Source organism: Pseudorasbora parva, chromosome 18 (genome assembly GCF_024679245.1).
Source record: "Pseudorasbora parva isolate DD20220531a chromosome 18, ASM2467924v1, whole genome shotgun sequence".
Taxonomy (NCBI): Eukaryota; Metazoa; Chordata; class Actinopteri; order Cypriniformes; family Gobionidae; genus Pseudorasbora; species Pseudorasbora parva.
Genome location: NC_090189.1, coordinates 26,305,186 through 26,331,099, shown reverse-complemented (window position 1 = coordinate 26,331,099; position 25,914 = coordinate 26,305,186). Strand labels below are relative to the sequence as shown.

Here is a 25,914-nt window from a genome sequence, read left to right as displayed (position 1 = left end):
TATGCGTGAACTAAGAAGCTAATAAAAACACGATAACTATGGAATAAGTTTTTTGTCTGATTTTTTTTTATGTGATTTTGCCTATTTTATATCAATAATTGATGTTTACATTATGACTGCTAACATGTGTAGCGTTTAGCTCCATATAAAATGATAAATATAACATGTTTTAACATCACCTTATGAATGATATCCCCATTATATTGCGACAGGAAACTAATACAAACACTCAATAGTGGTCTAAAGTGAAATATAGAGTGAAGGTGTAATATTAATCTTTTAAATTGTGTTATAGCTTGATGCTAACTGAAGCTCTAATGCACCTGTTGGACCAGGAGCTGTCTATTTTGTTACAATAATTCACATAATGTGCTTTTAGTTTAGTTTTTTTTTCTTTTGGAAAGACTTTAGATAATGTGCTACTAAAAGAAATACTGCGCTATTAAAGGACAACTCCCGTGAGAAATGAACCTAGGGGTAGTTAACAGATGGTTACTGAGTAGATCGTTCTCTGGGATGCGTTTTCATGAAAATCGAATGTAAAGAGTTTTATCTTTAAAAACAGATTAGCTTATAATGCTAGTCTATGGGGCACAGAGTGGTAAAATGAAATCGCTAGTTAATACCACTAACAAGGCTCAAAATAGCCTCACATTAACCCGGTAGCATAATGAGGGTCCCTACATGCAAACCGAAGCATTGAGAACTTTGTAAGAGTACAAACAGTTTAATAAGAAGATACTTTATAAACATAGTGCATTACGCGTTCACGGACAGGCACCATCTTGGAAAACAGTCTCGACGAATCGATCCACGAGCGCTGTTCTAAGTGAGCTGGTCGATAGGAATTAAGTTTGTGAAATGTAATAACATAGACATTTTTATTTTTATTTATTTATTTTATCTGTCGTGTTCAGTGCTTTCTTCCGGAAACAACGGACCATATGAGATTCCAAGTCACAGTTCATCGCTTAGCACAGCGCTCGTGGCTCGATGAGTCGAGACTGTTTTCCAAGATGGCGCCTGTCCGTGAACGCGTTAGGCACTATGTTTATAAAGTATCTTCTTATTAAACTGTTTGTAAAAAAACAGTAAAACTACTTAGTCTTCACTCTATAATTTAACTATACACTGATTCTTAATAAATATATTTTAGTTATTTAGCCAAGCATGTGGTGGTTTTCTATTTTTCATAGTTTGCTTAACATTAATCACAGAATATTAGGTCTGGCTTAAGACCTGCACTAGGGTTGCCACCCGTCCCGTGAAATACGGAATCGTCCCGTATTTTCAGGAAAAATTACGCGTCCCATATCAAAGCAAAACGGGACGCGATTTGTCCCGTATTTTACATAGGTCCACCCGCATTGTGTAAAGACACGTCCTATTCTGCCCCTAATTGGGTCGCTGCCGTCGTTGGTTTGTTTGATTGGTTTGTTTCAGGTTCACGGGCCGTGAATCACGGCCAATCAGAGTCAGAAGAGGAGGGGACCCCGCCTCGCCGGTTCTTTTCTATATGGGCAGAATCCATTTGAAACGATGGCGGAGGCAGGTCCAAATACCCTATATCAAAATAATTTTTTGATTGATAACGTTAGATTTCATATGCTGCCTATAAGAAATAATGTAGGCTACATTAATGATGTTATGGTATGACTTGTTTATTAAGGTTAAGTTGTACAGTCAGACACATTACTTTAATAAGAGATATGATATATATATATATATATATATATATATATATATATATATATATATATATATATATATATATATATATATATATATATACATATTTAATCAAAATAGGACCTTTTAGGAATAAAATAAACAACTATTTGTTATGCTTAACAAATTTAAATAATTGCATCATCCAATACTATAGAATTAACCATAGACTATATAAAAACGGAATAATACATAAATATATTTACTTAACTTAAATAGTTAGTATAACTTAAGTAAAATTAGTTTTACTTAACAAAAATAAAAAATGTTGTTAAGTGTTTTATTAAAATAAGAAATGATTGTAGATATTATATCATTTACAGTTATTTAGGTGTGGTTTCACTGTTTGGATGGTGTTACTGCAAACAATGACACATTTTTTAGTCAAAATCTTTGTTCACAACAGTAAAATTACTCGAGTTAATTAGCAATTTCTTATCCTATTCCCGTCTAGGTTACAGCAGCTGAGTTTGTTTTTCATTGTCATAGCTGTGTATTATACTGACACATCTGTTCACACTGATTTCAATAGCAGATATCCTATTATAATGTCCATTGGTATATACAAATCATGAAAACATTTTAAGTTATGATATACCACCACTGCACTGGCACACCATCGGGACTGTGGTCATCGTGGCCCCAAGGGGTGTGGCCACCGCCGCGACAGCCGTCCCTTATTTTTCTGTATTGAAGGTGGCAACCCTAACCTGCACTGATCTAATTACCTCAGCTGTATACGCTCACTAAAGACATATCCGACTGTGTTTACCTGAATACTCCCCAGACCATGCATTTTTACATACGTTTGACCATTCAAACCCAAATAATAATCCGCGAAAGAACTGAATTGCGATCGCATGTTTGTTGTCTGAAAATGTGTGCTCGTGCTGCAAGTCAGAGTCCAGCAGCGCGAGCACGTCCTGCGGCGCACTGCGCTTTTTTTTCTCATGCACACATATTTCTGATACTTTCTTTATTATGCGCTGCGCGTATATTTAACTCTTCTACTACTTCCAATGTTTAGTGAACGGTGGAAGCAGAGCTCTGCACACACGTCCTGACACCTGCTGTCACACATCCACGCACATTTAGAAATGCAGCTCATATAGGCGCTGTCCTCCTTAAAGTACCGGTACTAATAAAAGTCCATATCGTACCGTTTGTAATAGCAGGGTATCGCAATACTTTTCTAGTACCGGTATATCGTGCAACACTAGTCCACTGTGAGAGACATAATCTAAAAAAAAATCCAGACTATTTATTTATACAGCTGCAAATAAGTATTTGAACACCAGATAAAAAAAAACAAATGTTATTATTTGGTACAGCAGCCTTTGTTTGCAATTACAGAGGTCAAACGTTTCTTGTAGTTTTTCACCAGGTGTGCACACACTGCAGGTGGGATTTTGGCCCACTCCTCCACACAGATCTTCTCTAGATCAGTCAGGTTTCTGGCCTGTCACTGAGAAACACGAGTTTGAGCTCCCTCCAAAGATTCTCTATTGGGTTTAGGACTGGAGACTGGCTAGGCCACGCCAGAACCTTGATATGCTTCTTACAGAGCTGCACCTTGGTTATCCTGGCTGTGTGCTTCAGGTCATTGTCATGTTGGAAGACCCAGCCTCGACCCATCTTCAATGCTCTAACTGAGGGAAGGAGGTTGTTCCCCCAAATCTCTCAATACATGGCCCGGTCATCCTCTCCTTAATATAGTGCAGTCGCCCTGTCCCATGTGCGTTTAGTGGAATTATGACCAAAAAGTTTTATTTTAGTCTCATCTGACCACATGACTTTCTCCCATGACTCCTCTGGATCATCCAAATGGTCACTGGCAAACTTAAGACGGGCCTGGACATGTGCTGGTTTAAGCAGGGGAACCTTCTGTGCCATGCATGATTTCAAACCATGACATCTTAGTGTATTACCAACAGTAACCTTGGAAACGGTGGTCCCAGCTCTTTTCAGGTCATTGACCAGCTCCTCCTGTGTAGTTCTGGGCTGATTTCTCACCTTTCTTAGAATCATTGAGACCCCATGAGGTGAGATCTTGCATGGAGCCCCAGTCCAAGGGAGATTGACAGTCATGTTTAGCTTCTTCCATTTTCTAATGATTGCTCCAACAGTGGACCTTTTTTTCAACAAGCTGCTTGGCAATTTCCCCGTAGCCCTTTCCAGCCTTGTGGAGGTGTACAATTTTAGCCCCGTTTCCACCAAAATTACCCGGATAAATTTGTACCAGGAACTTTTTTACAGGAACTTTTCTCCCCCCCAGACCTGCAGCTGTCTGCGTTTCGACCGTGATAAAGTTCCGAGAAGATTAGGCAAATTAAGTCCGGTGATGTAGGACTGCGCGCGACTGCTCCTCCAAATCAGTGAAGGACAGTAATCATTTTTAAGTGTACCGATTGAAAGATTTAGTGAACTGTTTACATGAGACGTTATCTAAACCGATCTGGTGTTTACATGTGATGACTTTCAATCGCAATCATTTTGTCACTTGCAGTTTGTCTGCCGCACCAAAAATGTCAACGCTGTTTTCTCCAGCAGCTGAATGTGTTAACTGTAGCCATAGCAACTCTTAACGGCCACCAGGACTAATACAGTATTATTTATAGCTATTTGTTATAAAGTGTAATAATCATCTCAGAAAAAAAAATCTTCTGTCAGGCGCAGTTAAAGTAAAAACTGCCTGGGGCAATATACGCTGTGTCATTACTCCAACATTATCTTCATAACTTACGAAATAAAAAGTTTACCCCTCAGAAAAATGTACTTTCCTCTCTTGTCAACATGAGCGTGGCGCGCGCCGTCACGTCATGTAAGGACACACACTTAAAAGTAATCGGTCAGGTCGTTTACATGGTGAAAAAAAATTAATAACGAGTATGGAAGAGATTCAAGCTGTGCTGCTTTTGCTGGTTATGTATAGGTTTACTAAAGAGGTAATTAACAACGATAGAAAAGAGCACTAATATGCAGATTCAGCAGCATGCAGCATATTCAGAAAGCTTGTAAAGCTAGATTTAAAATGACAATGTATATTATTATCAGCTATTACGGACATTGAACGTGAGATGGCTGAGACGACCGCGCGCCACCAGACAGAGAGCAAGACTGATATTTACTGAACGCAGAACGAACCTCGCAAAAGACTTTTAAAAATGCCGGTTGAACTAAAATGCTGCGTGAGCTCAACCAATCAGCATGTTCAGCGCCCAAGTCCCGCCCTCGAAAGTTCCTGAACTTTGAAAAAGTACTACCTCGCGAGCAGGGCCGTTTGGAGGGGGAAATATTTACCCGGAACTTCATTTATACCCTGGTTCCTGCGGTCTAAACACACGAAGTACCACCCAAAGTTCCTAGTTCCTGGGTAAAGTTCCTGTGGTGGAAACGGGGCTTTTGTCTCTAGTGTGGTGTCTTTATGCAGCTAACGACCTCAAACAGGTGCATCTAATTTAGGATAATAAATGGAGTGGTGGTGGACATTTTAAAGGCAGACTAACAGGTCTTTGAGGGTCAGAATTCTAGCTGATAGACAGGTGTTTAAATACTTATTTGCAGCTGTAACATAAAAATCAATAGTTAAAAAGTCATACACTGTGATTTCTGGATTTTTCTATTTAGATTATGTCTCTCACAGTGGACATGCACCTACAATGACAATTTCAGACCCCTTCATGATTTCCAAGTGGGAGAACTTGCAAAATAGCAGGGTGTTCAAATACTTATTTTCCTCACTGTATACTGTATCTGCTTGTTAAGTTGTGACATAAAGAACGCTGTTTCTGGGTCCAATCCTCATTTCACTTGAGAATGCCATCGACGGCCATTCATGAGCACTATTTATTCATATCATTAACATCAAACATTTAAAAAATGTAAACCTTTTAAATACTTACAGTCTACACAACAGTGTCTGTGCTCACAGCGTCACAGACATTACTATTTTACTATTTTAACAATTTATAAAAGATTATTCACTGTCTGGCCATCTGGAATTTTGGTATGGAGATAAAGGTTATGATTATAGTTTTTTTTTGTATTACACCACATTGTGTGTGTATATTAGCACCAATTGTTGTTTTTCTTGTGGTATGAGATAGAGTGTTTGGACCCGGAAGCACAGCCGTGTGACAACCGGATACATTTATATAATTTATATATATATAAATATAAATATTTTATATATAAATATTAAGAAAAATTCTTAAATATATACATGTATGTTTGCGTATTTATATGTAATTAATTATACACTGTACACACATATTATGTAAACATTTCAGGTTTCATAAACGTGGCAAATTAATTTTTCAGAGGTTTGTAGGTACATACATCTGTTATGGGCTTTTTGGCAGATTTTCTGAGGCTTTTATATAGTTCATATCTATATCAGAATTATATTGTATTGACCGAAATGAAGAAATATACCCATATTCACAGTTTCTAGTCATGAGACATGGCACAGAGACCTGTAGGGGCAAAACATCAGTTGAACTGCATAAAGGCGAGCAGACAGGCCCAGAATATGAACAAATGTAATGCTGGTTTTCTATGGAAAAACGCTTAACAAGAAATGGCATTGCGTTTATAATCTGGGCTCATCTGCTTGCCAGTACATAGTATGCATCATCAATAAGGTTTATATTTAATATTATTACATTAGTACAAACCTGGTAAAAAATAACGGGCGGCCGATGGAGGAAAGCCTTGTTTTGCCCTCCAAGTTGTCGTTCCTATAAGGGTGTAACATCACATAAAACTATTAATTACAAACATGGGATTTTACATTAATTTCATCAATTTGTGTTTCTTATAATGTGACAACTGTAGCCTGTACTACTGTAACATTTAATTCAGGAACAAGGGTGATTTGAAACATGTATTGTTTCAAACATTGTTTAGCTTTGACCAAGTTGATTTAAATCAGATGTTTTCATATAACATTCCTGTGGTTTGGGAAAAAATGAAAGTGGAAGTTTGTGGTAAAGAGATTTCTTAACTTAAATTAAAGCAGGAGATAAGGTTTTTAAAGACTGCCTATAGCTTTGTTACATGTGTGATTAGTTGGAGTTTTGTACTAAGAATTCTGGAAATGTTCCACTTCATACCACTTTAATAAATATATAAGAGCAAAAAACAGACAGATAGACAGATATGTTGTCAGCCTAATGGGGACACATTGTATGTGAATTTACTGATAAAAATGAAAGTGGAAGTTTGTGGTAAAGAGATTTCTTAACTTAAATTAAAGCAGGAGATAAGGTTTTTAAAGACTGCCTATAGCTTTGTTACATGTGTGATTAGTTGGAGTTTTGTACTAAGAATTCTGGAAATGTTCCACTTCATACCACTTTAATAAATATATAAGAGCAAAAAACAGACAGATAGACGGATATGTTGTCAGCCTAATGGGGACACATTGTATGTGAATTTACTGATAAATGAATATAATGTTAAAATGTTTACTCAGGAAGTGACCTACGCTGTTATGATTGTTTTGTGTTTGTATTGTTATGGTAAAATGTATTTACTTATAAAAGATCAAGGCAAAACTGGCTACAAACTAATTGTGTACAAATAATCAGACACTCTGGCAATCATAAGTTTGAATAGGATATATATACAACCCGATTGAATAAGCTATGCATAGGCCTGATTATTGCAAACGCATTCCGTTTTACATAACGCGGAGCCTTAAATATAGGCTATAAAAACCGAAATAATATCTCCGGCATCTTTTCTGTGCGTGATGGCATTCGGATTTATTTTTTAGTTGATTTTCAAATGCAGGCACCGAACATTTAATTATTAAACGGCACCAAAATGTTATTTTAAATTCTAAATGCACTGAGACATTGGAAAAAGGTGTAAAGAAATGATGCTGCGTGGATGAGACGATATGATATGCTCGCCTACCTTGTATCCCATATTTTCCCGATGCTTTCCTTTTGGTTAGTACAATCAGTTTTCTCCAGTGCCCGGTCTTGTCATTTTGGTAGACATTTTATGCATACAGATTATGCATACAAGAAATCTATATTGTATGACCTAAATCACGACAACAATTTTTCCCCTTTGCCTTTCGAAGATATGCTCTACAACAATATGACATCTAAATATAGATCTTTTCGAGCTGAGGCATGATGATATCCCGCCATGTTTAGGATATATACTGCATAATAATATGGACAGACTCGGATCTGGTGCGTCGATGTGATGTCTCTAGCGGACGATAGCGGTCTGTGCCTTATGGCATGCGACTGCGGCTGTGAATGCAGCGGATTCTGCGGGTTTTTTTCTCCAATTGATAATTGTATATGAACTTCTTACATGAAAAAGGCGCAAATGTACACATTGCATTGCGTTATAAAATAAAAAAATGAAATGCAAAAAAAAATATGATTTCACGCGTTTTCAACCTCTTAACGTAACGTGAATTTGACCCTTTCTCCGTCTACATTCAAAGCTGTCAGGCCCATAATATTGCAATTATAGTGTTTTGAAAACACTCCAGTATTTGCCTTCATGTCGGTGTAATATCGTGATTTATTTACATGTTAATTCAATCTCAAGTGAATTTACGGTTTACAAATTGTGTTCAATTTTTTTGTTCAAGTGTAACGTGGTTGGATAGTTTGGTCACACTGGTTCCATAGTGTAGCGGTTATCACGTCTGCTTTACACGCAGAAGGTCCTGGGTTCGAGCCCCAGTGGAACCATAATTTTAGGGGGGAGTTGGTCCACGTATATGTCTTTTTAATGAACAAACGTAAATACTTGGTTTTGCTCATAGGAGGAGCGTATTTAAGACTGGTTAATGCTTCCCCTGGTCATGGACTTGAGACATGACATTTTATGGCTGGTCTAGAATCAGTTTCTCCTTAATAGTAGAATATATTGATTGAAAATATTTGGTGTCTGCACTCTAGAGAGCATCAAATGTTTCTATTTAGGCTATATGTTTTGCAGCTTTGAGCAATTTAGCCAATGTTAAAGTCCTCATGAAATCAAAATCGATCTTACTTTGTTAGCACATATTACAGGTCTTAGGTTGAACAATTAATCTGTGCAAGTTAATATACAGAAGAAGAAAAAAATGTTTGCCGTAGACATCTTTCAGACAAAATCTGAAAAATTACTTCCGGTCTGGAAACGGCGTTGCTTCTCAGGTGATGTCAGTTTGACGGCTTGCGGTTTAAAATGCATAACCTAGGGTGTTCGATTCCAGTTTTTTTGGAGTCGACTCCGATTCCTGACTGCCACTATGGGAGTCTATGGAATGGACTCCTCGACTCCATTTACTTCACATCAAAACAGGGTAAGAAATCAGAAAAAAATGCTGTTCAGCTGTTGTTACATTAAAGTATTTCCCCCTGACACAAGGTCCTAAAATCCTCTTATTAAAACTGCAAACTTTTAGCGTGGCCGTCCAAATTAATCCAATTTAGCGATGAGTTTAGTGGCTATCATGTTTCTGTATCTATAATTTTACATAGGAAAAGTCACGAAAAAAGATCGAGTGATGGCGCTAAACGCACATGATTATTGTCTTAAAAGGTGAGTTAAAGATATTAGCCCATACATTAAAAAATGCACACTATTGATGCGTTTCTTCTTGATGTCCAAATTTTTATAATTTATGGTTAGTTTAATGACGTCAAATCTATATTTATTGCAATAATATACACAATCAATTAAACTAAAGCTATCATGGAGGAAGCCTATAATCCCACACTAAAGTCGCTGTGATTGTTTTCCATTTCTAAAGTAAGCATTCAAATAAATGTGTGCGGTAAATTTTCCCGCGCAGCTCTCTTAGGCCTTCGTCAGTGCATTACCTTGCGGGCCGCGGCTCTCTTCACTCACTCCTTGCTTATAGTGCACTCAACTGCCATGCACTTTACATGAGAGATTCAGTTAACAATCAGTAAACGAGCGATTTCGGACACAGCAACAGAGTCGACACCGAGAGTCGGTTCCTGTACTGGAGTCGACCCCGACTCTGGGGCTATTCAGAGTCGAGGAATCGACTCTTTTGGAGTCGACTCGCCATCACTAGCATAACCACTCCCCTCCAACCTAGGAGTTGAACTAACCCCAAATTAAGTTAAATTGCTACGAAAGAGGAACATTAGTAGCCTAGAACAACTCCTTGTAAAAGAACTCGGACCAGACCAGCCAGAAGGTAATAGGCGCAAGAAAAGATGAAAACCTACAAGAGAAGCTTTTCCCGAGGTTGGTTCGATCGAAAGGCTTGGCTAACTGGCTGTGGTTCGCCAAGGAAATATTTTGCTTATTTTGCTTGCAGTTTAAAAAAAGTGTTTGTGATAGCTCATGGACACAGACATGAAACATACATCTAATCGAATTTTTCATTATGCGTTGGCACTGCCAAGTCTTAGTATGATAATGTTGTATTGTGAGAACAAATGCAGAGTAGATTTATCAAAATGTGCAGTCCTCCTCTATGAGTTTCTTTATTTAAATATAGGCCTACCATATGTAATAATGTTATTAATACCACCTAAATATGATGTTAAGAAGAAAATAATATTGTATTGTAGTGACTAGTAGAAAAAAAGACTTTTTTAAACGTCTTAATAAAAAAAATAATAATAAAAAAAGTGGAGATGCCGGGGATTGAACCCGGGACCTCATACATGCGAAGCATGCGCTCTACCACTGAGCTACATCCCCACGTGACGTAGGAAGTCAGCTGACTTTGGTAAAATGTTCCACAAACTCAAGACGGTCATCTCTTGGTAAATGTATTTTATGCAACACATAGAAAGAGCAACAAAACGGAACTTTTACTGGGAAACACTGCTAATGCTGAACATTAAAATACAAAAGGGGTTCCTCTTCAACTGTGTCTACTTTCACGCATTTGTCGTGACGCGCTCTCAAGCCAAATAACGAGTAGGCTACAGCAAAATAAATAACTAAACAGACTCATTATGATTTACCACAGAAGCCTATTGCACAAAACTAGATAAAGGGCTTAAGCCGGGATATCTTGTTGATCCTGGCTCAATGTATCCGCTAATATACAGTTATCTTTCGTTATAGTTTCTCGTTCTTGGTGTGAGTGTGTGTGTCTTCAGGGTACGTTTACACGACAGCGGTTTACTAAAAGTTGTATACAGATGACAAGTTCAACAAGATATCCTGGCTTAATCCCTTATCCTAGTTTTGTGCAATAGGCCCCTGGACGCATTGGTCGAAGATATTCTTGATTGGTAAAGCAGCAAGAGTAAACAATTTTTTTTAGAAAGCTAATATTTCAAATACGTACGACGGCGCCATCTAGCGGCGTTTACTAGTCATACTTATGTGTAAATGAATGGAGAAATTTAACTTCTGGGTTTATTAAAATGCACCTCGTATAAAACTGTAGAAAGTTTGTCCATTTGCAGTATTTATTTTTCACGAATGCATGACATAAATAAATAATTGGGATTTAACAGGATTTAAGAGGTGGCAACTAAGTAACGTTAAATATCATGCGGCTGTGCTATCATCTTGTTTACTACAAGATTGCGGTGAGCGTTGAGCTGCGATGGCCGAGTGGTTAAGGCGTTGGACTTGAAATCCAATGGGGTCTCCCCGCGCAGGTTCGAACCCTGCTCGCAGCGAATTATCCTTTATATTTTCCATTGGACCTACATATCCATTATACTCCATTGTGTGTCTACTTTATTTTTCAGGCAAGAGCGGACGCGGCCATTTGTAATTTTAATGTCCCTGGCTTCCGGTGTCATTCGCTTCCAGTTATTTTTAACTGTACAAAACAACTCGTTATGCTGATTGATATTGCAAACTGGTGTTCTTACCATATTGTTTTAATGTATTGTCTTAATTATAAACTCGCTGGTTTATAGCGCAAGTTTCAGTTTGACAGTTTACTGCACTTTGGTATATTGTTCTCGTTATTTCGTTATTTCCCTCTAGTGGCTGATAAATCGGAAGTCTCGCACATCTACTTCCGCTTTGAAAAATTAGGCGAATATTATTTTAAAAGGCAAACATTTTTATGCCAAGACGATTTAAAAATTTATCCCCGAACCGCAGTTGTTGTTGTTTGTTTGTTGTTGTTTTTTTAGGGATCATAATGGGTACATTATTTTCAACCAAATTAATGAAAAGTCTTAAATTATCTCCAGAAAGTCTCAACTTTTAAGATGCGTTGACCTTAATTAATCTTGCCAGGAGGTGGCGCTAAGGTAATTCGTATTAGTGCAAATCTAGGCACAATTGCTGCTTTCTTGCTGGCCACAGCTTAGAGCCAATTATTACATCACTGCCAGTCTTTGTATGATAATGTTGTATTGTGAGAACAAATGCAGAGTAGATTTATCAAAATGTACAGTCCTTCTCTATGCAATCTAATATCCTATTATTAATTTAGAACAAGATGCATAATTGAGTTTGCTGGGTTGCAGGCGACATAAAAATGGTAAAGACATGCTAACAAGATTAAAATGCAAGCAAGACATGATATGATAAAGTTCTATTGTATTATTTTTAAAATCACTTTCACTTTACATGGCCTTATCAGACAGCCATATCTCATGTTTTATATTTCCAGCAGACAGAAGGCACAGAGGGTCTCTAGAGAGAATGAGATGTAAAAAAAATAGCTTTCAGCCACTCCTCTCTCTCCTCTTCCTCCACCACCCTTTCTTCTACTCTTAACGTGTGGAGTTGTGTGCGTAAGTGAGAGGGAGTGACACAGCAGGTGCGAGAACCCCAAACTGTCACACACATACACATGCATAAAGGGTGAGAAAGAGGGTGGAGAATGAAATCATTTCAAAGAGAGAGAGAGAGAGATGCACACGAGAGTGTGAGGACACAGAAAGAGTGATTGTGAGATACTGAGGCACAAGAGAGAGAGAGAGAGAGTGTGTGGAGGGCGAGGAAGACGAATTGGAGTTAGGCGAATAAAGAGGGACCATGCTGAGGAGGAAGAGGAGCGTATCCTTCGGTGGATTTGGATGGTATGTTGCTCATGTGGAACAGCATCAGCTGTCAGCTGTGCAGAAATGTCTGCCAGATGTCCTGTGTGTGAGTGGGTCCGTGATGTGCTCACTGGTGTTTATTTATGGTTGTCAGCATGCTTGCATGGGCTGTTTTTAATCTGCATTCATTTGCACTATCACATGACGGATTTACGCTGATTTATAAGTTGAATGTGCTGTAATTTACAGTTGAAAATATCACAACATTGATTTGTGCAAGATCTACGTGACATTACAAATCTTAAGAAGATATTAGGAGTGTCGTAATAGTTGATAGTAATAGCTGCATGTATGGAAATGTATCAAAGGGCATTGCCTATTGTTCTTGTTCAAGTGTCAGTTTTCTCACTGTTCTTCACTCCTACTGACTCTGACTTTTTAAAAGTTGCAATAGAGACACATCAGTCTGAAATCTCACCTTTATTTCATATCAACTTTTTTTTCTTGTCCATACAATGAAAGTCAATGGGGTCCAAAACCTGAACATTGTATGGACAAATATACAATTCAGAGACCAGCTGAGCTGTCATCTATGTATATGATGCTCTGATTAAGGTGCTGAATATTTTTCATAATGCTAAATCATTTATAAGCAGTCATGGATGCATAAGAGTGCACATTAACATTGTTTCTCACTGTAGCCCTGATTGAAAGCATTTCTCATTTCCTTTCTCATTTCCCTCTTGAAACCTTGTAGTGTGGTGTGGTTGAATAGTTCGAGTGTGTGATTTTTGTTTTGTTGGTGGATGTTTATCCTTATAGGTGTGTGTGTGGGGGGGGGGAGGCATGTTTTTGTGACATATGAGGACACAAATGTGTATAATGACATGGGTATGACACAGGTATTACAAGGAGAGGGTGAAATATGAGGACATTGGCCATGTCCCCACTTTTCAAAATGCTTATAAATCATACAGGATTCTTTTTTTTTTTTTTAGAAAGTAAAAATGCTGAATGTTTCCTGTGATGGGTAGGTTTAGGGGCAGGAGCAGTGTAAGGGGATAGAAAATACGGTTTGTAAGGGGATAGAAAATACGGTTTGTACAGTTTAAAAACCATTACGTCTATGGAATGTCCCCATATGTCACAAAAACAAATATGTGTGTGTGTCTGTGGGAAACAGTGAATATGAAGGCGATGGTTATGAGGGGTCAGAGCAAGTGAATGCTTTATTTATGATGCTACAGCTTCAGCTCTCCACTGAGGCTTTTACAGCTTTCAGAACTCTTGTTTTTACTTTCTCTCTCTGGCTCCTCTTCTACATTATGTCATCTCTACCTGAAGTTTCCTTTCAAGGCTATTTTTAACTGTTTTTAATGCCATTTGGCCATTTTTGTGGTTTGATGTATTCACTACAGTGTGACAGCATTCAAAAGGGGCTTGAGCTCTTAGATTTAGGCTTGGGTCTACATTTAGATGTAGACTTAGCTTTATGTTGATTGTTGGTTTTGTCTTAGAAATAGACTGAGGCTTTTGTGTTCAGTTTTACATTAAGCTGTGGATTGTGTTTATTTAGCCTTGGCGATAGGCTGAGGGTTAGGTTTAGCCTTAGAGTTGAGCCTATAGAGTTAGGTTTAGACTTTGTTAAGCATCAATAAGCATAGGGTTTTTATACCAAAAAAATTGTCTCAATGTAAGATTTTAGTTTAGTGTTAGGCCGAGAATGGGACTTTTTCTCAGCTTAATTTTTGTTTAGCCTTAGCATTAACCCGAGAGTTTACACTTTTAGGCTTAAGCCTAGTCCTAGAGTAAAATGCAAGTTTGAGCTGTTTTAACTGAAAGTAACTTGCACTGACGTATCTTAAAATATCCCATACGAAAGGAAAATATATTTATCAATATATTACTTGAAATGTGTAATATATTGTAAATACATGGTATAATATATATTCATGTAATATATTGCAAAATATACAAATTTATGCTTGCTTTCAATATATTGCAATATATTGAAAAATATAAATATTAAAGCCCATATATGTGAATATATTTCATTATATTTTCCAATATACTGCAATATACAGTGCCTTGCGAAATTATTCGGCCCCCTTGAACTTTGTGGCATTTTGCCACGTTTCAGGCTTCAAACATAAAGATATAAAACTGTATTTTTGTGAAGAATCAACAACAAGTGGGACACAATCATGAAGTAGAATGAAATTTATTAAATATTTCAAACTTTTTTAACAAATCAAAAACTGAAAAATTGGGCGTGCAAAATTATTTGGCCCCTTTACTTTCAGTGTGTAAGTTCAGTGAGGATCTCTGAATGATCCAATGTTGACCTAAATGACTAATGATGATAAATAGAATCCACCTGTGTGTAATCAAGTCTCCGTATAAATGCACCTGCACTGTGATAGTCTCAGAGGTCCGTTTAAAGCGCTGAGAGCATCATGAAGAACAAGGAACGCACCAGGCAGGTCCGAGATACTGTTGTGGAGAAGTTTAACGCTGGATTTGGATAAAAAAAGATTTCCCAAGCTTTAAACATCCCAAGGAGCACTGAGCAAGCGATAATATTGAAATGGAAGGAGTATCAGAAACTGCAAATCTACCAAGACCTGGCCGTCCCTCTAAATTTTCAGCTCATACAAGGAGAAGACTGATCAGAGATGCAGCCAAGAGACCCATGATCATTCTGGATGAACTGCAGAGATCTACAGCTTATTTGGGAGACTCTGTCCATAGGACAACAATCAGTTGTATACTGCACAAATCTGGCCTTTCTGGAAGAGTGGCAAGAAGACAGCCATTTCATCGAGAATCTGTGGAAAGAACTGAAAACTGCTGTTCACAAACGCTCTCCATCCAACCTCACTGAGCTCGAGCTGTTCTGCAAAGAGGAATGGGCAAAAATTTCAGTTTCTCGATGTGCAAAACTTATAGAGACATACCCCAAGCGACTTACAGCTGTAATCGCTGCAAAAGGTGGCGCTACGAAGTATTAACTTAAGGGGGCCGAATAATTTTGCACGCCCAATTGTTCAAGTTTTGATTTGTTAAAAAAGTTTGAAATATCCAATACATTTTGTTCCACTTCATGATTGTGTCCCACTTGTTGTTGATTCTTCACAAAAAATTACAGTTTCATATCTTTATATTTGAAGCCTGAAATGTGGCAAAAGGTCGCAAAGTTCAAGGGGGGGCGAATACTTTCACAAGGCACTGTATTTTTGTTTCGTACAGGATGTCACTGCTATTGTTTTGTCCCAGGATGCACCAGTAATGTTTTTTTTTCTAAGGCATGGTTAAAAAATATACTTAAATTCCCTAATTGAAATTAGGCCTAATCCTAGCTTAATCTAAGCCCCGTCTGTGAAACTGAGCCATAGTTTAAGATTGCTAGTTAGGTTTTGGCTTAGTGTTAGGCTGAGGATTAGGTTTATTTAGCCTTAGTGCTGAACTAAGAGTTATGTTAGGCTGAAGTTTAGGCTCATTTAGCATTAGGCTGAAGGTTAGGTTTTGCCTTAGCATTAGGCTGAGGGTTAGATTTAGGCTTTGCATTATGCTGAAGGTTATATTTTGTCTTAGTGTTAGGCTGCAAATTAGTTGCTCAGTTTAGAATTATTGCCTTCTGGCTGTGAAGCAACAGTGCTACCCGTGTTGTATGATTTGTAAAATGCAAATATATTGATGTACACCAATAATGATTTCAAATCGTGTCATAATGTAATCTCAGCTCACCATATTTCATATAATGTACTAAATTACTAGGTTTGCAAACAAATGAGAACTTAATGTGTGTCAGCTTTTTGCTGTGGGAAATGTTGTCGCATGTATGCACATCCACACCCTTCCTCTCTCAGAATTACCCACATCCCCACCACACCCATTACCATCACACCACACGTTTAATAGTGACACCTCAACAGTCCCCTTACACAAACTGATGGTCACACATAAATCGTAAGAGATGCTGACTTTCTACTGAGCAGCCTGTGTACGGGATACACTTACATGCACATTTAATCTGATTTTTGCACATTTAAGCTCTGAAAGCTCCCTCGCTGTAGTGGACAGTGAGATGATGGATTTTCTGCTCTGCTTCACGGCACCAGAAAGACAGACACCGTGCTCATGCAGCTCTGCGTTTTCCATCTGTTACACACTTTGACTCAGTCCTCACTTTGACATTCATTTATAAACCGAATCTGACGCTCTAAGGCATGCACTTCAGCAGCTGGAAATGTCTTTTTTTACTTGATAGCATTGACATTTGAACCACATGAGCACACAATGAGGGTCTGTCGGCTACCACAGTCTCAATATGCTCGTATTTGGACACTTAAGTTCTCCGTAAAAATGTAAGAAGGACGAATGTCTTCGCAAAATGTCATACCAAGCGGCAAACTCTTTGTCTCAATAAATCATCTCAGTGGATAGGATGTTTCATTTCCTGTCATTGTGTGTTTTAGGGAATCAGTCTGATATAATTAAGAAAATAAGACAATATCTGCAGTTACTTAGAGTAACAGGAGTGGACAGCAGTGCCCTCACGCACCGGTGCACATAAACGCTCCCGTGGTTAGAAATGTCAAAGATAGCCTCTATTAAAGGAATACTCCAGGTTCAACACAATAAAATAAGTCATTTCAACTAATTCCAAGGTTACAGTGGAACACTTACAATGGAAGTAAATGGGGTTAGCATTTAAACACAGAAAAGAGTCACTTACATTAATTCTTCTATTGTATACATTTTTACAATCATTTTAGGGTTTGCAGCATTAGATTTCTTCACACACAAACCGTCTTAACAAACACATTGTGGCTTTAGAGTTGAAACAGTGAGTATATTAATGTTTATGGATTGGCCATTATAAATGCATCCCTGTAAATATAAGTGCATTTTTTTTTTTTTTTAAAACGGGAAAAAAATGTAAGTGAAAATTACTTATTAAACTGATTTTGCATTAAACCTGATATATTCTGTTAACTCATCTACAACAAAAAATATGGCTTATCTTGACAATGCCTTTCATATGAATATATGACAAACTGAAATAAGGGATGTCTTTGTGAGTCAGAAAATGCTTTAAAGCTGATAAGTCCTAGTATGAAACTATAACTTCACTCTAATGATAAAATGAAACGTGTGACAAACAAATGTGTGAAATATCAAAAACAAGCTGGTTAAAAATAAACGCCACACCCTTCCACACAGTCGGAGTCAACCCTGTTATGTTTTGATGTGATATTATGGGTAGTCAGTGCTGGTGGGTGACCTTTCCTGCATGTCAACATTAATTTGGCATTATGCTCATCTAGCTGTGTCAAGAAATAAAAACAGACAGGGATGATACATTACAGAAATGTCCTTTTTTAACCTCTTTGATCCTTTCGTCCTGACAGGTTAAGCTGAGCAAATTACAGCCATCTACGATTGTTTCTTGATGCTTTCAAGAAACCCTAAATGCTTTCTTGTCTTTTCTCTTCAAATGCAGGGTTGACAAGTCTACCATTAGCGCCCTTCGAGCTCGGTGAGTACTGTCTGCACCGCCGACCCTCTCTCTCTATCTTCTCCATCTCCCACTAAACCTGACAGCCCTGTATCCTCTTATTTGTTTCGTGAGAGGAGGTAAACGAGAGGCTTGAAGAAAACTGCAGGCAGTGCAGCGTGTGTATGGGTTTGCGTGACCAAAATGCTTTAGTTCCTGTGCGAAAAGCAGCATCTGTTTGTGGCTTTTACCCTTTTTTGTCCTTCAGCTGACATAAACTATGCTTTTTGGCCCCTTTTAGGATTTAGATCAACCTTTATTGTTTATCAAAGTGGCCCATTTATTCACTGGAATGTCTTTCTTTGAATTTGTTTTTCTCAACAAAACTTTTGTGAACGTGTACCTTAAACACTGTGAACCACCAGTCATGAATTATATAAAGTACTACTTCTCGGTTCTTTTCGAGCTGAAGATGACCAAAGGTAATGACTTGTTTAAATTCAGATGGTTAATTATTAAAGGAATAGTTTACTTTAATATTACCCTATGATTTACTCTCCCTCAAGTCATCCTAGGTGTATATGACATTCTTCTTTCTGATGAACACAATCTGAGTTATTTTAAGAAATATCCTGAAGCTTCCCAACTTTATAATGGCAGTGAAATGGGGACCATGGGTCTGAAGCTCAAAAAGTGCATCTATCCATCATAAACATACTCCACATGAGTCTGTGTGGGTTATAAAGGCCTTCTGAAGCGAATAGATGGGTTTTTGTAAGAAAAATATCCATAATTATAACTTCATAAAGTAATATATTTTGTATTCAACTTAGAAAGAGAGTGCAACGCCTCTCGCAGTTCAAAACTCTAGATATTTTACTTTATAATGTGTTAAATATGGATATTTTTCTTACAAAAACACATCGATTTTGCTTTAGAAGGCCTTTCTTAACCCCCGTTGTAGCCATGTTGAGTATGTTTATAATGGATGGATGCACTCCAGACCCGTGGGCCCCATTCACCATTATAAAGCTGGGAATCGAAATTATATTTATTACTATAACCAAGATTGTGTTAATCTGAAAGAAGAAAGTCATATACACCTAAGATGGCTTGAGGGTGGATAAATCACAGGATCATTTTAATTTTAAAGAGAACTAATCCTTTAACCAACTCAGTTAGGTTGATTCATTTAAAAGATCTGATGCAAATGAGTCATTTAATTTGGCGTATAAAAAAACATGAGTAAACTTTTCAAATAAATATTTAATTTAAAGTAAAAATCTCTAAATAACTATTTGTTATATTGAAGAACATAGTTTAGATTGTGGTTAACTGTTGGTCTAATCAGATCGTATCTAAGATGCATCACAATCATAAAGAATCATAAGTCGTTTTTTTAACCCTTTTGCACTGATGCGATTCATTTGAACTTGTTTTTCACTTTAATACATATTTACTTCAATTTAACATCAACTTTTCATCCTGAAATTTGTGACATCCTCCACAAGCAATGTTAAATACTTTCATTCTCATCATGTTTCTAACATACACTCAATTTGTGGTTCGTCATGTCAGGTCAATTTGCCTCAGTAACAGCAGGATCTTTAGTGGTAATACCCAACACCATGGAAGGGTATTTCATTATTTTCACATTTGTCCTCCACCTGCTTACCATCCATCCGCTCATTCACAGGATTTAGTTTATTATTCATGGGTGCACGTGCAACTCTAGCATTAACATGCTCACACACACACACACAAACAGCTTTAAGGTCCTGAAAGGCCCTGATGAAGTGGTTTGGTAAAGTGTTCAGAGTGGAAAGAAGCTTCACTCAGCTTGAGAGTATCACTGCATAACCCTGAATAGGGTCGTGACTGCAGACAATACACATGGAAATGATCCGGTTCTGCCTGATATCTGCCTTCACAGGGCCAATTTCTGGTTTGCTTTGAGGTGAATTGATGAAAGGCGAGGGTCATTAATATTTCTATTGTATTCATAAGTGTTTGAAGGATGTTTGTGAACCACAGATCTATTTTTAGATATCCCACTGGCAAGGAGAAAACTAGGGTCTTTTAATGTCTGTAAACCCTCTGGTATTATATAATTGATCTGAATTAGCAAACCCTAAAGGACTAATTTTTTGAATCATAATGAAGAATGACACAAATTACTGCAACTTCATTATTGTAATTGTAGTACTTTACAGTCAATGTTGTAACGGCCAGAATGGAGGGTGGGAAAGTAAACTAAATATTCCAATATTATTGTTTCCTTCATGAGTTGGATTAGTAATTATGACCATTGCAAAAATCAGATCAGTGACAACGAAAATCAACTCATTATTGAAGACATGCTTAATTTCAAAGAATGTTCAGTTTATACAGTTTTATTTTATAATTAGCTTCATGTTATGGCATACAACTGATTAAAAAGCCAGTGTTTAAATTAAACAGTCTAATCACTTAATTATTTAAAACAAAATAGTTAAAATCATTAAAAGCTACAATCAATTGTTTGAAATGAAAAAAATATTGGGGGGAAATGCTAGCCTGACGTAGTCATACTCAATTCTAGTCAGAATATGAGTCTGATACTGCTCTATTGGGCTGTAATTATGTGGCGTGTTTCAATCGAACCAGGAAAGATATCAATTGGATAGACCTACAACCAATCAGAGCAACGGAGCGACGCATAACGTTAGTTGTCAAATGTCAACAGAACTCGACTGCACAGGTTGCCAAGTCTGCGGTTTACCCCATGTTTTTTTTTCCATGTCCGCAGGTTAAAGCGACTTCGATTACCGGTATGTGATATATAGACCCAGGAAGGCAAATTTTAGCCAGCAACCTTGCCAAAATAACACACATTTTACTGCCCAAATGCCTTTTTTTTTTTTTTTTCTGAGAACTGCCCGAATGTTGTGGGCAGGGCTGAGTTCGGCGACTGCACAGGTTGCCAAGTCTGCGGTTTACCCCATGGTTTTTTTTCCATGTCCGCAGGTTAAAGCGACTTCGATTACCGGTATGTGATATATAGACCCAGGAAGGCAAATTTTAGCCAGCAACCTTGCCAAAATAACACATATTTTACTGCCCAAATGCCTTTTTTTTTTTTTTTTCTGAGAACTGCCCGAATGTTGTGGGCAGGGCTGAGTTCGGCGACTGCACAGGTTGCCAAGTCTGCGGTTTACCCCATGGTTTTTTTTCCATGTCCGCAGGTTAAAGCGACTTCGATTACCGGTATGTGATATATAGACCCAGGAAGGCAAATTTTAGCCAGCAACCTTGCCAAAATAACACACATTTTACTGCCCAAATGCCTTTTTTTTTCTTTTTCTGAGAACTGCCCGAATGTTGTGGGCAGGGCTGAGTTCGGCGACTGCACAGGTTGCCAAGTCTGCGGTTTACCCCATGGTTTTTTTTCCATGTCCGCAGGTTAAAGCGACTTCGATTACCGGTATGTGATATATAGACCCAGCAAGGCAAATTTTAGCCAGCAACCTTGCCAAAATAACACACATTTTACTGCCCAAATGCCTTTTTTTTTTTTTTTTCTGAGAACTGCCCGAATGTTGTGGGCAGGGCTGAGTTCGGCGACTGCACAGGTTGCCAAGTCTGCGGTTTACCCCATGGTTTTTTTTCCATGTCCGCAGGTTAAAGCGACTTCGATTACCGGTATGTGATATATAGACCCAGGAAGGCAAATTTTAGCCAGCAACCTTGCCAAAATAACACATATTTTACTGCCCAAATGCCTTTTTTTTTTTTTTTTCTGAGAACTGCCCGAATGTTGTGGGCAGGGCTGAGTTCGGCGACTGCACAGGTTGCCAAGTCTGCGGTTTACCCCATGGTTTTTTTTCCATGTCCGCAGGTTAAAGCGACTTCGATTACCGGTATGTGATATATAGACCCAGGAAGGCAAATTTTAGCCAGCAACCTTGCCAAAATAACACACATTTTACTGCCCAAATGCCTTTTTTTTTCTTTTTCTGAGAACTGCCCGACTGTTGTGGGCAGGGCTGAGTTCGGCTGGCATCCAGGCAACGAAAATGCATGTAAAATTAAATATCCAATAGCGATGATTCTAATTCATATAAAATATATTAGCTTAGACTGGCTGGTTCATTTTGTTTTATGCTGGTTAGAACGGAAGACCATCATATCCATTCTGCTCAACAGCAAAAGCTTTGTATTTGACACTGGTCAAACAACTTATTGTTTCTTGTGCAACTGGTTGACTGCAGAGGTCTTTTAGGAAGCTAGTTAAAGGAATAGTTCCATCAAAAATGAAACATCTGTCATCATTTAGTCACAGTCAGGTGGTTCCAAAGCTTTATAAATTAGGGGTTGAACGATTTCTTTGTTAAAGTTGATGTCGACTAGTCGCTGATGACATCATTAAAGGGTTAGGTCACCCAAAAATGAAAATTTATTTATTAATTACTTACCCTCATGTAGTTCAACACCCATAAGACTGCCGTTCATCTTCAAAACACAAATGAAGATATTTTTGTTGAAATCCGATGGCTCAGAAAGGCCTTCATTGACACCAATGTCATTTCCTCTCTCAAGACCCACAAAAGGCACTAAAGATGTCGTTAAAAAGTCCATCTCACTACAATGGCTGTACAAAGCTTAAAACCGTTATGAATCATTGTATCGAATCAGCGGTTTGGATCGCCAAAGTCACATGATTTCAGAAGTTTGGCGATTTTACGCGCAATCAGAAACATGAATCTATACTCTGAGTCATAACGGTTCAAAGCTTTGTTTTGATCGGCCCATCACTATATAAGTCATTATTTAGTTGTTGTTTTTTGTGCATAAAAACTATTCTCATCTCTTCATAAAATTGTTGTAGAGCCACTGTAGTGAGATGGGCTTTGTAACGATGTCTTTAGTGCCGTTTATGGGTCTTGAGAGAATTAGACTGTGCTATGTGTGTGCGTTACAATGCAGCATGCATTAGTTTAGAACTGTGATTAACTTACGTCTACAATAAGCGTGCATTATAATGCATGTCAGTCAACTAGTCGGTGCAACCTCTAGTATAAATTTCTGCTGAATACAAAGGATCTGCTTGGTTACAGACATTCTTCCAAATATCTTCATTTGTGTTCAGCAGAAGAAAGAAATTCATACAGGTGTGGAACAACTTAAAGTAAATGTAAATGATGACAGAATTTTCGTATTTGGGCGAACTGTCCCTTTAAAGGTAGGGTAGGCAATTTCGGAGAGGCTAGCAATAGCAAGTTAGCTCTGAAAGCATGACTTCCCACCCTCCACTCAGAGCATCTCCAAAGCCTCACCTCCTTCAAAACACATGAATGCACACAGCAGAGTTTGCAAAGCACCACGAGAAACAGCGTTAAACTACCTCATGTCTATGAGGACAATAATAATGAACATAAACAATTTACAGAGCTCTTACTTGTACAACCTGACGGCTGCAGATTCATTTCAGCATTGATAGTGTTTACAGAAACGCATAAATCCGAGTCTGAGGACTTGAACAGCTCTAGTTCAGGAGAAACTGTAAAATCCGGCTGCTGTTTGTTTACTGCGCTCAGTGGCTCGTCTCATTTTAACCGCATGCAATGATTGGTCGAAAAATATTTGGCCTTGAAATTTCCACAGAGGATATATGTTCATATTTAATTATTTATTAATGATTGCTATCAGGATGTGAAGAGAGTTTTAATCAGTATAACAAGATGTGTTTATAAAAAAAAATCTTTAAAGGCACAATATGTATGATTTTTGGATTAAAATATTTTTGGAAAAGTGTTATATATTGTTGACTACACGAGTGTTTACATCCAAAAAAAGATGCAATTTTAACCAGGACACAGGCCATGTCCGTTCGTTGCCTATCAATGATACTATACCCGTGTGACCCTCGATTTTATTTTTATTTTGTTGAAACCATGAAAACACCAAAGATGATTTAATATATTATGTTTTATTAGACAGCTGAGAATTATTTGATTTCATGTGTTTTACCGTACCTAATATTAATCTAGCTTACTGCAGTATGCAAAAAGTGTCTCATAGTAGCTGTCGAGCAAACACACAGAATAGCATTATAACAACTTTCAACACACTCAAATGTATTTAAAATGATAAAATAGCACTGTGTTAGGGGAGACCGGGTATGGTTGTAACAATTTTTTTTTTTAGCTACATGTCTGAAACTTTTAGTCAAAGTACCCGCATTTGTCTACTACAAATGGCAACAATTTAAATTTCTCCAGCTATATCACAGACTTTGTGAGATGATGACAAATACAAATTGGTCCTTTGTTACAACCCACCCGACTACTGTGGTAAGTTGTAAAAGGTAGACAAAATGCACAAAAACAAAAAGGGGACCACAAGTGATCAGAGGTGGAAAGTAACGAATTACATTTACTCGCGTTACTGTAATTGAGTAGTTTTTCTGTGTACTTCTACTTTTTTAAGTAGTTTTAAAAATCTGTAATTTTACTTTTACTTAAGTACATTTTGATTAAAGTATTGTACTTCGCTACATTTTAAACCACATCCGTTACTGAGTAAAAATAAATCATTAATGCAAAGAGAGGAGGAAAAAGACCGCGATCCGGAAATGACTAATATTGAATAGAGGGCGCGGGGCGCGGGAGAGAACATGCGCGCAAATATCAGATGGAGACGAACAAGACGTCAGTGACGCAGACCCAGGTGAAAGCAAAACGCCGTCGTGAACCCCTGGCTAGTATGGAAATACTTTGGATATAGAAAAAAATAATGTGGTGTTGTCCTGGAGGATATCAAATTTGCACAAAATGTGGATGCAAATGAAGAAACACATAGAAAATGTTCGGGCACACATCCCTCTGTGCAAATAAAGGTATGTTTATAACTTACGGCCGATTGATTTCTGTGACGCAGAGGGAATCCCGGAATCCAGTCATGAACATTAACTTTACATTATAACGTAGATTTGGTGTAATACACGCAAACTGGTGGATGAACGAAAAACTCGAATGTAGAGCTGTAGGCCTTAGAAATAAATCAAATCGCGACATGGTCTGTGAACATTAAAGCACAACATTTGTAACGCTTGTGTCCGGGTGAAAAATGCGGATAGCTCACTATATATATCTGGAGTGGATGCAAACACGGAGGCGATTGACGTCAAACAGATCGCGCTTTATTTCCTGCTGAACTCTCATCACAAACTCCATTTCCGTCCACAGCATTACTCAATAAATCAAAATAACTGACTGTTAGCAACAGAAAAACAGAGAATAATCCCCACACATGGGAGCTCAAAACTCAGTGCGCACATACACAAGATGCAGAACTCGTTTTCAGGGAGCGCGCGCAGCTCTTAAAGGGGCCATGTACACTATATTTCTACTCGTTAAACATTGAATGCTATATGAATATTTGATCTGCTTGTTCTCTCTCTGTGAATGAGCTGCTCCGTCTACTACATATGGACTCTATTATTCTTAAACATTTTTACGAATTAATGATAAAAATAAGTTGTTAATCTAATTCATAATAATTTATTGAATTTAGTTTATTAGACATGTTTTATTGAAATTTTGATAAACAAAATAAACAAATGGTTTTAAGTTTGTTATAATAAAGCATTTGTTCAACCAAATAAAAAAAGACCAATCTTCTTCATTCATTTAACATCATTTTAACAAGTGATAATAACCATCATTTAATAATAGGTAC

General features: G+C 37.7%; 2 protein-coding genes and 3 non-coding genes across 7 annotated transcripts in view; 3 read left to right on the top strand and 2 right to left on the bottom strand.

The window, feature by feature from the left end:
* Positions 1–7,982, bottom strand: part of st6gal1 (ST6 beta-galactosamide alpha-2,6-sialyltranferase 1) — a 39,955-nt gene extending 31,973 nt beyond the window's left edge. The window contains exons 1-2 of one of the 2 annotated variants that reach the window (XM_067424770.1): positions 7,651–7,982; positions 6,405–6,467 (exon numbers count right to left, since the gene is read on the bottom strand). In XM_067424770.1, coding sequence (XP_067280871.1) covers positions 6,405–6,467; positions 7,651–7,662 — 75 coding nt within the window. In that variant the 5' untranslated portion in view covers positions 7,663–7,982. The remainder of the gene's footprint in view (positions 1–6,404; positions 6,468–7,650) is intronic. The other variant, XM_067424771.1, reaches the window with a different exon arrangement.
* A 398-nt stretch (positions 7,983–8,380) lies between these two features.
* On the top strand, positions 8,381–8,453 carry trnav-uac (transfer RNA valine (anticodon UAC)). Its single transcript has one exon. It is a non-coding gene; the product is annotated as a tRNA-Val (tRNA).
* Positions 8,454–10,359: 1,906 nt separating this feature from the next.
* On the bottom strand, positions 10,360–10,431 carry trnaa-cgc (transfer RNA alanine (anticodon CGC)). The gene has a single exon. It is a non-coding gene; the product is annotated as a tRNA-Ala (tRNA).
* Positions 10,432–11,287: 856 nt separating this feature from the next.
* trnas-uga (transfer RNA serine (anticodon UGA)) lies at positions 11,288–11,369 on the top strand. The gene has a single exon. It is a non-coding gene; the product is annotated as a tRNA-Ser (tRNA).
* Positions 11,370–12,459: 1,090 nt separating this feature from the next.
* The window catches only part of rap1gap2b (RAP1 GTPase activating protein 2b), a 61,198-nt gene continuing 47,743 nt past the window's right edge, over positions 12,460–25,914 (top strand). Inside the window, exons 1-2 of one of the 2 annotated variants that reach the window (XM_067424779.1) lie at positions 12,460–12,734; positions 18,202–18,237. In XM_067424779.1, coding sequence (XP_067280880.1) covers positions 12,691–12,734; positions 18,202–18,237 — 80 coding nt within the window. In that variant the 5' untranslated portion in view covers positions 12,460–12,690. The remainder of the gene's footprint in view (positions 12,735–18,201; positions 18,238–25,914) is intronic. The other variant, XM_067424778.1, reaches the window with a different exon arrangement.